Consider the following 14,386-nt stretch of genomic DNA (forward strand, 5'->3'; position numbering starts at 1 on the left):
TTGAAAATGGTGGTGTACCTAATGGAGTGTCCGTGTGACATCACAGATCAACCAGCCAATCAGGTGGTGGGGGTGAGGGCGGGTGTGGCACTTTTCACTTAAACCAGGGATGTTGACCTCCAGTCCTCAATCTTGGAAAACATGTTGGAATGTGACCTTTGACCATGATATTTCCCTAATAAAGTGGCCTGTTATTAGGTACACTTGAAAATGGCGGTGTACCTAATGGAGTGTCCGTGTGATTCCCTCGTTAAGTGCACCTGCGAGAAAAGTTTTAGCTCCTGCAGAACGTGAAATGACCAAAATCTTTTCACGCAGGTGTGTTTAACGAGGGTAACTTGAAAACATATTGGAACGCGGCCCCGCAGACTAGAGCTTGACACCTGTGACCTTTGGCCATGATATTTCCCTAATATAGTGGCCTGTTATTAGGTACACTTGAAAATGGCGGTGTACCTAATGGAGTGTCCGTGTGATTCCCTCGTTAAGTGCACCTGCGTGAAAAGTTTTAGCTCCTGCAGAACGTAAAATGACCAAAATCTTTTCACGCAGGTGTGTTTAACGAGGGTAACTTGGAAAACATATTGGAACGCGGCCCCGAGGACTAGAGCTTGACACCTGTGACCTTTGGCCATGATATTTCCCTGATATAGTGGCCTGTTATTAGGTACACTTGAAAATGGCGGTGTACCTAATGGAGTGTCCGTGTGATTCCCTCGTTAAGTGCACCTGCGTGAAAAGTTTTAGCTCCTGCAGAACGTGAAAGAAGCTAAAACTTTTCACGCAGGTGCGCTTAACGAGGGTAACTTGGAAAACATATTGGAACGCGGCCCCCCGAGGACTGGAGTTCGACACCTGTGACCTTTCCCTAATAAAGTGGCCTGTTATTAGGTACACTTGAAAATGGGGGTGTACCTAATGGAGTGTCCAAGTGACGTCACAGATCAACCAGCCAATCAGAAAGTGGGGGTGAGGGCAGGTGTGGCACTTTTCACTTTCAGTTAAGCTTTGATCATGATTTTTCCCTAATGAATTGGCCTGTTATTAGGTACACCCGAAAATGGCGGTGTACCTAATGGAGTGTCCGAGTGACATCACAGATCAAACAGCCAATCAGGAGGTGGGGGTGAGGGCTGTGGCTACATTTACTAATGAAAAAAAAAAAAAAAAAACGCACAAAAGAGTGCTGTTAAAACCCTGCAAAATTTGAATAGTTGAAAGAATTGCAAACTAAGGAAATTTTTTTTTAGTATTTTTATTTTTAATACATCTTGTTTATTTTTTCAAGTTTCAAGCTCAACACATTTATTTTCAGTTTTCATGTACAAGTTTTTCATCTTAAACAACAGGAGGAGACAAAATGGTTACAGCTTAGTAACAATGAAAGTGACAAGCAAGTCAAACAGTGCGCCTTATGCATGTACAACCCACTGTGATCGTTTGTATTTCTAGTCTGAACTTCATTTTCTTTTTCTTCTTCTTTGTCAAGTTGCTATTTGACCTTCGGTTTGAAACTCTGCAATGAGATGGAGAAAAATGTGGGTCAAGTTAATATGACTACCAATTTTTTTTTTTTTAATAGGGGCAGGTAATAAAAAGCCTGCATAACATCACATGTATGCAATACATGTAATATTTTAAATAAACAAATAAATAAACAAACAAATAAATACATAAATAAATACATAAATAAATACAGAGGTTCCCACCTGTGCAGAACCAAGACCTGGTACTTGATAGGTTTGACCTCCAAGGTCGCATCCTCCTCTCCACTGTCTTGGTTGAGACAAGCGGACGTTAGACAACGCGCATCGGAGAGCACCCGAGGGAGACGAGATGGCACAAGGGACTCTCTGGAGAAAAAGATTGGTTGGAATAGTGCCACAAGAAAATAACCACGACCCAGGACCGGTAAGCAAAGCTGGCTCGTGGCATAAGCTGTTCAAACATCGTATGTACAAAGATTTACGTACTCTCCAAAGCCCAAACTATTCAAGTTAATTTATTTTAAAGAAACAACAAATCAGCCCAACATCAAACCGATTTAGATACACGCTTTGAACGTACCTGAATGTCTAATCGTATAGCATTTGTATTATTAGTCATAGGCTCGATTCAGAGTTCAAATTTTGAATAGTTTTCTATGTATCTAATTATAGAAATTATTATAGGTAATACAATCATATAGCCTAGTAGGTCCATTATTACATTACCGTAGTGTTGTATTGACAATACAAATTAAGTGCTACAATGAAATGTCTGTTTGAAATAACATGATTTTTTTTTTTTCATTTTTCATGAGTTTTAACTTTAAATCCACCTGTTGCTGAACCTAACCGTTAATTAAAAATTATTACTAAAGATATTACTATATTAGATGTTATATTATTTATATTACTATTTGAAAATCTGATGTGCTAGGGAAAATAAATCAGCAGAATTTGGGCCAAAATTTTAAAATGTTATTAGTAATTGTATTTTTGAATTTTAAAAAAAATGCAAATGTGTTGATTTGTGTTATTTAAATTGAGTCAATGTGTCTTGCTCACTTGTAAGTCCAGGGTGAGAGAGAGATGTTGGCAAAATTTGGGACAGAATCAGCTACCATCAAATCGCCTGATTCATGCAGCAAATTTTCCACCACCAGTTTCACTGTCTTTCTCTTTTGTCCACCTTTACGACCCACCCGGACTTTGTTTGGTGGGCCTCCGTCGGTGGCGTGCAGTGCAGTAGCCAGACCCAGAAACAAGACAACTCTTAACTAAAAAAAAAAAAAAAATCAAATCAAATCTCAGGAACAATATTTACAAAAATGAACAAATTAGTTGATAATCAAAAAGACTTGACTTACCGCAAGCATCGTCGCACAGTCCAACTGCACAGAAAGCTTTTTTTTATTGTCTTCTACAGTCCTTTTATTGGCTCTTTTTTATTTTTTTTATTTCAAAACCACTCGCTTGATGAGCAAACCAGATTAAACTTTGTTTGTTCTTCCCCCATCACAACACTACCAACACCCCACGTATAATGTTTATTGTGGTTGTGGTCATGAATTAGCCAAACAAGTTCAAAGACCATGTGACATATCAACGTGCATCTCGAAACAGAGGAAGCTGTAAAATGGAGCACTGCACCTTGCAACCTTTTACAAGCGGCTGAGTCATGAAGTATTCAAATGTTTAAGATAATGAAAGTAGATAAGTGAGATTTTGGTGGAATGGCACCATTATTATTTGAGCAGGGATGAATATTTTTTTTAAATAAAAATAGCAAATTTAAAATGGAGGAGAGAATAATGTTAGATCTTTAACTTTTAAGATAGAAATAAAGGGAAAAAAAAAATTCTTTTTTTTTATTTTTAATTTGCCAATTTATCTTTTATAGTACCCGGGAGATTCTACGTAGGTGTGACATTACATACACTTTCATATCCCACACACCTTATGAATCATGCGATAGATGTTCTACATGACCTAAAAAAAACATTCATGTCATCTCAGGGGTTACAGAATGACAGCAACACATTTAGACTACAAAGACTCATGTGGCAGACATCTTTGCAATCAGATGTTCTGGGTTCGAATCTCACTGTAATCACAATTTCTTCACATATTTCAAATTTTTGGCTCATGAAATGTGATATTTGACCTCAGTGAAAATTCAACCTTGAGTCATCAGAGGAAAAATTAAACAGTTTGGGAAAAACAAAATTGGAGAGAAACAAACCTTAAGGAGATGACATGTGATGACACTGTGTTTTTATAAGATGTTGTTGATTACCTTTAGAAGAAAAAAAAAAAGTACAACTTTAAATAAAAAATTAACAAGCTCTTTCTTTTGAGACATGGGTGGTATGAGTCATCTGTGGCTTTCTAAACTCAAGACTGTGCATCCTGGATGAAGGTGGTAGCAAATACATTCTCTTATGCAGACTGATCAAAACTATAGATAAGCACAAATCACAGGTGGAAGTCAGTTAAGGACATTGCTTGTAGGAGTTGTGCCAGTTGTGCGTCAATATGCACAATTACGCTCATCCTTGAACCTGAGACGTTAAGAAAAAAATTAATACTGTAGCACAAATGGACACAATATTTTATGAATGAACTAGGCAGGTAAAGCTCAGAATAGCAATCAATATTGAGGATAGAGTACTTTAAATCAAATAAATGATAGCCACTGTGTCCACTTATGACTAAATAATAAATATAACCAATAATTAAGGTAAATTTAAATTACTACTATTATTTTTATTCATATTTTTGTGTTCATGTCAGAAGGCCACAATGGTTTTTTTTATGATCTAAAGGAAAATATTATATCTTCATGTGAACAGAAAAGGCACCCAAGCCATGACTGGGGTTTCTACAGCAAGTGGAAGATTTTATGACTAGCTATATTTTTTTTTAAAGAACGTAGTAAATTTTGAGACTTCAGACTGCTAACAATCATAAAATCCTATATTTGTGAGCGGGGATATGTTTCAACTTGCAGCCCTGATGAGAAATAAGCAATACTAAAAAAGGAATGGATTCACACACACAAAAGCAAAATCTCTAAAATTATAAACAACTATGCAGAGTAGCTATTGGAATAAAAAAAAAAAAAAAAAAAGAAACGGTGTACAAATGTATTTTTATTTATTTTTTTTCAAATTGCTTACACTCTATTTACAGGATTCAAAGGGGGAATTGTAAATGATTGCGTTGATGTGAAAAATACGGAAGGAACAAGCTGGAGAAACCCCAGAAATTCTTTCGAAGTCCATGGAACATAATTGACAGATTCAGAATTGACCTGTTCTCAGATGAGGAAGATGATGTCATCAGCCACCATGACCTGGTTATCATCCTGCATGCGAGTCAAAGCGGCGCGGACCTCCGCCTCGGTGAAGCGCACCTGACGCTCTTTGTTGATGCCGTCCATCAGCACCTGCATCTTTACCGACTGAGCGTGGCCAGACTGGAAAACGGCCAACAGGGACGACTTGAACTCCTTCAGCCTAGCGGGAGGAAACACAAAAGGAATAGTTAATGTTATTTTTCATAATTTCGAATTTAAGGCACCCACCTTTCAGTAGAGAGCTCAGCGACCTCAGCCGGTGAGGCGGTATCCATTTGTCCCTCCTGCTCCTGCGTCCGCTTGGCTTTTTTCCCTGCAGAGGCCTGAACTGAACAGCACAATGACAATGTGAGACTACCCAGATCAAATCAAATTTGGAAAATAAAGCTAACAATCGAATTAATAAAAATGTCTCAGGTATTAGTTGAATTTCTGTCATTTTACGTTAAGAAAAAAAAAAAAGAAGAATGTCCTTTGTTAATGAATACACTTACTCTCAGGGACTTCCTGCTCTTCACTGAAGTCATATGGACTGTAGGGCTCGCTGCCCTGAGACCCACGGCGCACCCTTCAGGACAAATATGTTATTGCAAGCAGCTGAAAAGACAAATTGCAAAAACACTGGAATTTATGTGTACCTCTTTGTCTGAGATCTCTGTGACTTCTGAGTGGATGCCTCCTCTGCCGCTTCCTCTTCATCCGAGCCAGAAGCCTGTTGCTTTCTGGAACGCTTCTTTTCTTTCTCGAGCACCTGCATCAAAGCATTGTCACATGCTACTAAAAAATTCAACTTGCTATCTGCGTTAGCTTGATCTGCACAAACCTTCTTGAAGTAAGCGAACTGGACGAGCTCAACCGCAACCTCAGAGTCTTCAATCTCAACCACTTTGCTAATGCGGGCCTTGGCGTGAGCCGTGGACAGACGGATCAGGGTCTCCAGCGTACGAGCCGTAACTGGAGACGTCTAAACAGAAAACAGGACATTTGAAAATTGCATTCTCTTACTGTGCAATGTCAAATCGATTATTTCTCAGCCCGACTGCTCACTCTGGCAATATCAGCACTCAGCTGCTCCTGGCTCCTCAACCTTGAGTACTCTTCTGCGATATGATTGGCCGCCTCCTCCGTCAGCACCGGCGTCACCCCCTTGGCGATGTGGATGTACTTCCTCATAAATTCTTTGCTGACAATCTTCTCTCTGAAAGATTCCAAATCTGTCACATTAAGCCATTCAACAACCTGAGACACAAATGAGAATGCTGAAAGAAGATTCGATCCAATTGGGTCATCAACAATGGAAGCAAAATCAGCGATGGGCTCTTCTATAGTTACACAAACGCAAAAAATTAGGATTCTACCTCTTTTTTTTATTTCCATGCAGCAGGTTGTTGTGTTTCTCAAAGACCTGCAGCTCTTCGTGCTCTTGCGCCACAACATCCGGGTCGTCTGTGGCCAGGACGTCGACTGAGCCGCCTAGAGCCATTGCTAAAAAATCATCATAAAGAAATAAATAAATAAGCGGAACCTTCAGGTCAAAATGTTTATTTTCTGGATGACGCTGAGTCACAGTACCTGCACCCTCCTGCTCACGGGGGTCACGATAGCGGTGCATCCTGAGGACGTGGTCAGAAATCTCCCGGTCCTGCTCCGGGTCCATCTGATCCAGCACGATGAAGAGGAGGTCGAAACGTGACAGCAAGGAGTCCTGCAGTCCGATGTTCTCCATGGGGGTCTTGTACTGGTCATACTATGAGAACAAAAGAGGCACAAGGTGAGCGTGTACTGTTCAGGAGGCGACATGGGATTCTTTTTGGAACTCACTCTGCCGTAGACGGGGTTGGCGGCCGCCAGAACAGAGCAACGGGCATTAAGGCGGGCGTGGATGCCGGCTTTAGCGATGGTGACTCGACCCTGCTCCATGACCTCGTGGATGGCCGTGCGGTCCATGTCGGACATCTTGTCAAACTCGTCGATGCACACCACGCCGCGGTCAGCCAGCACCATGGCGCCGGCCTCCAGACGCCGCTCCCCTTGAGGCGGATTGAAAGATTAAATCAATCTGATCGGACAAGAAGGAAATGTATGATTTCCTACCGGTTTCCTGGTCAGTGGTGACAGCGGCGGTCAAGCCAACCCCAGTGGAGCCCCGTCCAGTGGTGGGGATTGCTCTCGGTGCGGTGTGGAGAACGTAACGCAGAAGCTGAGATTTGGCAACAGAAGGGTCACCTGAAATAGATCAATGCGCAACAATATATTACTTAAAGGGTGAAAAAATGCATTTGCAGCAATTTGTTCTACGTGACTCCACAAGTGTTAACACAGTATTCTCTAATATTGTGTGTATGGAATTAATATCAATCCTCCTTTGTGTGTACCCCATTGAAGCAAGGCTAGTTCTCGTACCAATGAGCAGAATGTTGATGTCTCCTCTGAGTCGCGAGCCGTTTTCCAGCACCTTCTCGACCCCACCAAGCAACATGCAGAGAATCGCCTTCTTGATGTATTCGTGACCGTGGATGCTGGGGGCCAGTGAGCGAGCCAGCTGATCGAAAACATTCTTGAAGAAAGCAGGAAAACGAGCCTGTTAATTGAAGACCACTAAAGAATGTAAAGCTGTCGATATTAATCGATCAGCAAATTAATCGACAACTATTTTAATAATCGAGGAATCATTTAGAGCCATTTTACATATTTTCAGTTCATAAGAATGATTAAATGAAGTCATTATGAATGCCAGGAGTGACATGTCAGTGACAGACTTACGACAGAGCGACTGCGACTGAAGTTTCGAATTTTGCTGATGTCTTCGGCACTGAAGGTTGGGGACACTTCCTTGCTCATCTGTTTGACATTACAGGCGATCATGATAGTCCTGGGCCCCAAAAAAAAAAAAAGAATACATAAAAGAGAAATGTAATATCTTTGTACAGTGCAAATCAAATCAGTAGTGTTAGCAAAAAGTATTAATGGAGGTTCTACCTGAATGTCCCAGATGTGAAGCCTCCCTTCTTTCCAGGCAGGCAGCGGTACGTTCCGATGACCTGCACTCTGTCTCCTGGTTTGACCACGTCCACTAAGTCATTGTCCAGAATAATGTCCACAGAGCGAGGCAACTGGCCCGCCGGGGCTTTCTCCGGCATCTCCTGAACCGTGATGGTCTGGTGGTCCTTGTAGACAGACAGTCCGAACTCTGTTTCTAGCGGGTTGTTCTCTTCGTCCTGTTTGGAAGGACCCGAGAGGGAAGATTGAGGATTGATACGAGTGTGTCCCACTGATAGAAGAGAGCAAAAGCTAGCATGTGTTTATATACCTTGGTGGGGTAGATGGAATTAGAAGGGAAAGCATCCAAAGAAGTCATATCTGTGTACTTCCTCTCCATGGTCTTGTTGGTGGCGGGGCAATAGTGGACGCTGCGCACCACTTTGGGGCGCACAAGGGAACCTAAGACAAATTGAGGGAGTATTACATTAAAAAAACAAAAAATGTATGCTTTAAACTTGACAGATATCACAAAGACACTCACATTTGGTGATGATGCCCTCCACACAGACCATGCTGCCCAGCAGCCTGGAGGTGAGCGTCCTCGGGGTGACGTGCTTGGTGCCGAAGCTTCCTTCCAAGCCGACGTTGAACTCCTCGTACTGTTTGGCGTAGGTGGCGTCCACCGAGGCCACCACGTCCTTCAGGGCCAGCTGGAAGGCCATCAGCTCTTCAAAAGCATTGTTCATCAACCTGGAAGAAAGAGTGAAACACTGAGCAAGCTGCACAAGTTATTGAGCAAAAGTATTGGGACTGTCCTATTCCATGCACATTATAATTGCAATTTAATATACAAATATTTTATTAAAGTCCCCTTATTGTGTATTATTAATTGAATTAACATGTATTACAATAAACAATATCAATTAGATTTTATTAAAATGTTCAGCCTTAACAGAATTGATGAAAATCTCTTGGAGAGTCCCATTCAGGGCAATTTGTGGATTACGAATTTTGTGTAGAACATTTAAACTAACAAGGTCCCAACTGCTCTGTATGACACCCAGAAACCCATAATTCTGTCAGAAACACATACTTGAAAAATAATAATAATGTCACGTATGTTTATTATACTCACTTGGCAGCCCGTGCTTCATTGCGTCTCCTCAGGTCGTTAATGTTGACGATGAGACGAGACTTATTCTCGCTGATCATGTCACGGACTTTGCTTTGGTAAACGGCCTGGTCTTGCTAAATTACAAAAAACAAAATGCACGTTTAAGTTTCCTCTCAAATATTGAAAAACAACCGAGACAGTTCGGACAGTCTAAAATCGGTAACATAAATAAACTTATTTCTTAAACAGGGACCAATCGTCACAAACTTAATTTATAACAACGTGAGCCACATTATGGTGATCGGGCTAACATAATAAAACTTACATCATCGTCCAGAAAGTCCAAATAATCTCTCTGTGCCTCCCTCATCGAAAGGTCATCTACAACATCGGTAGCCATGATGCAAGAGTTTGAGTTTATTTAGCTGGGGAGGGAAAAAACGTTATTAAATGCTAAACAAATCCGACCGATGTGCAGCTTTCTAAGGTCTGTCCGCACAATGAAGAATTTTCGCGCCACGACGTCGTGACGCAACAAAAACGTAACATGGGATTGGTCGATACAATTCCGGGTTCACCACGGGTTCATTACAGATATCCAATGACAGTCCTTTGTGTGTCCATGTGACCCAGCCCTACGAAAAACTCCCGCGAAAATAAAACAGGAAGTGAGTCCCGATAAGGAAAGCGCAAGAACCGTAAACTAGACAATTTCAGTATTGTCCAGAAGAGGGCGACCTGCTTATTTTCCTTATTCACTTGTCACTGCATTGCACTGTCGATTTCGAAACATTTATTTGCGAAGATAATATTGCACGCCCTTTAACAACACAACCACACACGCGCTACTCTAAATCCCCACTGTGAGAGATTTTTTGCCTAAATAAATATTCTTCCTTAGTATTGCATAATAGGGTTTATGCATGTTTTGCGACAGTCATTTTGGTGGAGTGGATTTTTTTCTGATGTAAAATATCAAGCACTTTCGGGAAAACACCTCATGATCTCTGCCTCCACGGGATTTGTGGGTAATGTAGTTAATCATTTTATTTGTCTGAGAATAAGCGACTCAGAAAATGTATGGATGGGTGGCTGGATGGATGTTTTTTCATGTTAATTATTGTTTTGTTTTTTAGGTAGACTTGTGTTTAACTTCAATATATTATCGTGGGACGTGTTTCTATTATTTCTGCTCATTCAGCAACAAACTATTGCAAGCATCTCATATCCACATTCCTACATTTTTCGACTGATTCGCCTTAATAATAATAATGGTGAATAACTGGCATTTCGAAACACAACAAAAGATGTCGCCATACATTAAAAGTCAGCATGCATTTGACATATATGACAAAAACAAAGGACATTTTTTTAAACTTTTAAACATGAACGCAGTTCTGATGATTCGTGGGAGGCTCAGGGGCGTTTCTCCATAGTCACATTAACACCGCCTACAAACTTCCATGTCAGCTATCCCTTTTCCTTCTCGAGCTTCATGAATAAAACCTCCAGTCCACATGTCATGTTCCAAGCTGGCGAGTAAAGTGTCGCTTCATTTGTGTCGACTAGCTTGCAGAGACGCGCAACTCCAGGTGGACAACGGGTTCGATCGTGACAGGTGAGGCACGCACGGATCACGTTTGATTTCATTCTAGTACAATCTAGTGCTTCTAACTTGTTTTGAATAGCTTCAGTTACTTCATGTTGCATAGTTTTTCAGTAACCTTCGTTATTATTATTATTATAATAACTCTATAGAGAACTCAATGAGATCATAGGAGTTTAACTAGGGCATGTGAAATGTTTGACTAGCCAACAATTGTTTCTCAGGTACATATTTACCTTGCTGACAGCAGTAGATTAAGTTATTGAGTGCATATATACTTTACGTGATACTCTACTCGCAAGTTTAACAGCATATCTTTTGTCCTGTAGACATTTGTGAAGGAATGTCACTGCAATTGACCTTAGCTACAATGCGCCTCCCGTAATTGTTCATTGTTGGAATAAGCAAATGTTTAAGAATGCCACGTGCTGCGGATTCACTGGCCAATTTTTCTTTGCACACAAATCCCGTGAATAAGTTCATTGTGGGGAAAAAAATGCATCTCTGTTCAAATTGTTTTGAGTTGACGAGAAAGCAAGTGTGATTTCAATTGTGGGGTAACTATGCCATCCATTCATTCATTTTCTACAACTCATACTGGTTGTGGATGCAGGCCGTTTGTTTACTGGTGAGTCCAGCTCGCCTTGTTTCAGTTTTCTACTTGTACTTCAGAAAACTGCAAAAAAAAAAAGAGCTATATTGTATGTCAACAAACAGAAGAAGAGGAATAAGCAGGTTACTTGGAAGAGAACAAAACAAATTGTCTCCTTAATACAGAAACTAATCTGCACGACCACTGAGCATTTAAGTCAAATAAATCTGGGTTGATTTAAATGTGTGGTGTTAATGTGGCATGAGGAACTCATCACCATCAATTCACAATTGATTTTTTTTTTTTTTTTCCCCAGCGTGATCCACATTGTCCACTTCCGTGTCTTCCATCTGCAAGACCCAGCAATGTCAGGAGAGTTTCTCCAGCGACTGAGAACCATCATCCCAAGTGCAAAGCAGATCGGCCAACTCCTTCATGACCTGGTAGCTTCTTCCTTGCAACTGCCCAGCCCCACTGTCTCTTCCAGTCAAGTCCCCAGCTTGTTTCGGGAACCTTACATCTTGTCAGGATACCGTCCTGTCCATCAGAAATGGCACTGTTACCTCTTCAGCCTCTTCCAGAGACACAACGAATCTCTCAACGTGTGGACTCACTTGCTGGCAGCCCTTGTGCTCCTACATCAGTGGTGGGCTAAAATAGGAGCCGTGGGGTACACCTTTACGGCAGCATCTCTACCTTTATGCCTCTTCTTTGTGTCTTCACTGACGTATTTGTTTTTCAGCGCAGCAGCTCATCTCTTTCAGTCTCACTCTGAGCATGCACATTATTTATTGTTCTTCCTGGACTACGTGGGTGTGGCTGTTTATCAATACGGATGCTCCCTTGGACATTATTTTTATACATCTGAGCCAGCGTGGAGAGCCAGCTCCATTGGCTCTCTATTCTTGCCCGGCGCAGCTTTCTTAGGATGGCTTTTCTGCGCTAGCAGCTGTTTTGCCAAATCTAGATATCGGCGGCCGTATCCCGTGGGTCGTAAAATTTGTCAGCTGATCCCCGCCACTCTAGCATATTTGCTGGACATCAGTCCTGTGATGCACCGACTTTCAACTGCGGCCTGGTTCGAGGAACCCTCACTGCCCTTCCACGCCCTCCAGGTAGCTTCTTTCCTTTTGAGCGCCGTCTTCTTCTCCTGCCCCATACCTGAGCGCTTCTTCCCAGGCCGCTGTGACTTTCTGGGCCAAGGTCACCAAATCTTTCATATGTTTTTGTCCCTGTGCACACTGTTTCAGCTGGAGGCACTCTTTTGGGATTATGTCAGGCGGAGGGATACGGTGGTGGAGACATTTGGGGAGACACAGCTGTGGTGTGCCTGTATATCCTTCCCCGCCCTGTTCCTGTTTTGCATTTTGACAGCACTTGTGACAATGAAGCACAAACAAAAACAACTAAAGGGTCAAAAACAGAGAGACAATTAAGAAATGTGTGTATAGAGATGAAATCAGAAAAGCAACGGTATGAAAAGCAGCAATGAAATGCAAATTAAATGTTAAGTATTCCAACTGGCACGTCATGGTTATTTTCAAGTATGCAAAATATTTCACAGCTGATCCACGGAAGAAATATTTGCAACATTGTGCAACACTTTCCTCGATGAATCATTGCTATTGAGCTGCTGAAGGAATCTCAGCTGAGTGAGTTGCAAATAACAGTTTGTTGCTCTACAACTGCCATGCATGTTCTTTTTCCAATTATTTATCATTAAAGAAATTCCCCCTTGGTTGATTTAGATGGCATTTTAGCCCATGAGATAGTACACAACCAATTTACACAATTATCTGATCGGACTAGTCAGCCCAATTGTGAGCCATAATGCGGGTCTGTTTTTTTTTTTCTGTTTTTTTTCTCAAGCATGCAGACCAGCTGGCTTCGCAGAGTCATAGGGATGCCAGAGAACAATACTGCTAAACATTGGAAAAATGACAACAGCGTGACCAAAGCTGATTATTTCCAATGTGTCCTCCGCTGCAGTTGATTATTTGAATAAATTGTCCTGCTGTACTGTGTTAAGTTATACACCACAGTAGAATCGAGAGCAATACTGGTCACCCTTGGAATACTCTGTGTTTCTCCATATTGTCTAAATTCTGCCTCTGAACAAAGTGATTTTTTTTCCCCTGATGTGCAACTTTGCTTATTTTCATTATAGTCAAATTTTGATGCAATGAACTGAAGTTTAAATGGTGTCGAGTATCATTAATATATATATTTTAACAGTGTAGCGTTGAACATGTTTTACACAATTTGATTATTGGGACTAGGCCAGATGACCAAACAGGAAATAGCATTTTTATTTCTAAAACAATGTTGGCATTTTTTTCCCCTCCTTTATAATGTGTTATGTTTAAGTTAATAAAGAAAATTAATTAAATTATATTCCAACCAGCTATTAACGAGTTTGAATATCATTTTATTGACCTTCACCTGAGGGCCGCTGTGACCTTTGCCTATTTTATAACAGGTGAACCTGCTTTGACATCTAGCAAAACACGCAGTCTGCGCAAATAAAACTGAAACAATGTAAAACTATGTTGGTGCGTCAGCTGTCTTCATCCTGTTTAATTGAGATTAACATCACCATGCTATCACAATCAAAATCTAAACTCCAGCTCCTTATAACGCCATGAAAGTAGGATCCATTGCATTATTGACCTATTCTACTTTTATCTTGGCTGCACCTAAAACATGCAAGGGTGTGTCTGTACCAATAAGAGGCTCATTATCATATGACACGACAAATAAAAAAATGTTGAAGATTCCATAAAACCATACTTAAAGAATATGTAGCTCTAAGTCTTTTATGGTTGTTTTGACCTCAAAGCACATTAGATGATATGTAGGTGGAAAAATGGACAGCTGGGTATGAAGTTATGTTCGATAGAATTCATTAGTATTATTCTGAAGGTCCACTAAAAATAACTTTAAAATTTGCTGTAATTTGTTCCATAAAGGGACTGATAAAGCATTTTCCATCCTCCCCAATCAAAACCTCGGAGAATGGATTCCAATTGTATCTAACTAGCAGTGTTAGACTATATCCACTTAGATAACAATGTTTACTCCACCATATGTATTTCGCAGTCCACTGTGACATTCCATTAGAGCTGAGTATTGCAATAACCAAACCCAACCAGCAGGTGTCGCTTCACCTACAGGATATGAATGGAAATAAGATTTGGGGGGGGGGCCATTCTCATTTTCGGCGTGTTTTTAAATGTTTTGCCTATGATGA

General features: G+C 40.9%; 3 protein-coding genes across 5 annotated transcripts; 1 reads left to right on the top strand and 2 right to left on the bottom strand.

Annotated features, from left to right (window-relative positions):
- Positions 1–1,315: 1,315 nt before the first annotated feature.
- il17a/f3 (interleukin 17a/f3) lies at positions 1,316–3,275 on the bottom strand. Its single transcript, XM_037244930.1, has 4 exons — positions 2,852–3,275; positions 2,550–2,761; positions 1,710–1,853; positions 1,316–1,516 (listed from the first exon to the last, which is right to left on the bottom strand). Exons 1-4 carry the CDS (start codon positions 2,858–2,860, stop codon positions 1,399–1,401), a joined length of 483 nt encoding a protein of 160 aa, XP_037100825.1. The 5' UTR covers positions 2,861–3,275; the 3' UTR covers positions 1,316–1,398.
- Positions 3,276–3,355: 80 nt separating this feature from the next.
- On the bottom strand, positions 3,356–9,461 carry mcm3 (minichromosome maintenance complex component 3). 3 transcript variants are annotated; one of them, XM_037244928.1, is made up of 18 exons: positions 9,264–9,461; positions 8,960–9,072; positions 8,366–8,574; positions 8,153–8,283; positions 7,822–8,060; positions 7,606–7,714; positions 7,246–7,399; positions 6,937–7,068; positions 6,664–6,872; positions 6,415–6,589; positions 6,201–6,327; positions 5,890–6,040; positions 5,666–5,806; positions 5,481–5,593; positions 5,337–5,410; positions 5,071–5,170; positions 4,798–5,002; positions 3,356–3,473 (listed from the first exon to the last, which is right to left on the bottom strand). In XM_037244928.1, exons 1-17 carry the CDS (start codon positions 9,336–9,338, stop codon positions 4,804–4,806), a joined length of 2,451 nt encoding a protein of 816 aa, XP_037100823.1. In that variant the 5' UTR covers positions 9,339–9,461; the 3' UTR covers positions 3,356–3,473; positions 4,798–4,803. The 3 variants fall into 3 exon arrangements, with proteins under 3 accessions (XP_037100823.1, XP_037100824.1, XP_037100822.1); XM_037244929.1 differs by lacking the exon at positions 3,356–3,473 and adding an exon at positions 3,514–4,045; XM_037244927.1 differs by lacking the exon at positions 3,356–3,473 and having other exon boundaries at positions 4,640–5,002.
- A 941-nt stretch (positions 9,462–10,402) lies between these two features.
- Positions 10,403–13,487, top strand: paqr8 (progestin and adipoQ receptor family member VIII). Its single transcript, XM_037244610.1, has 2 exons — positions 10,403–10,556; positions 11,453–13,487. The coding sequence occupies exons 1-2, from the start codon at positions 10,456–10,458 to the stop codon at positions 12,570–12,572; spliced, it is 1,221 nt and encodes a 406-aa protein (XP_037100505.1). The 5' UTR covers positions 10,403–10,455; the 3' UTR covers positions 12,573–13,487.
- Positions 13,488–14,386: the final 899 nt, after the last annotated feature.

The sequence above is a fragment of the Syngnathus acus genome, chromosome 24 (assembly GCF_901709675.1).
Source record: "Syngnathus acus chromosome 24, fSynAcu1.2, whole genome shotgun sequence".
In the NCBI taxonomy this organism is placed as follows: Eukaryota; Metazoa; Chordata; class Actinopteri; order Syngnathiformes; family Syngnathidae; genus Syngnathus; species Syngnathus acus.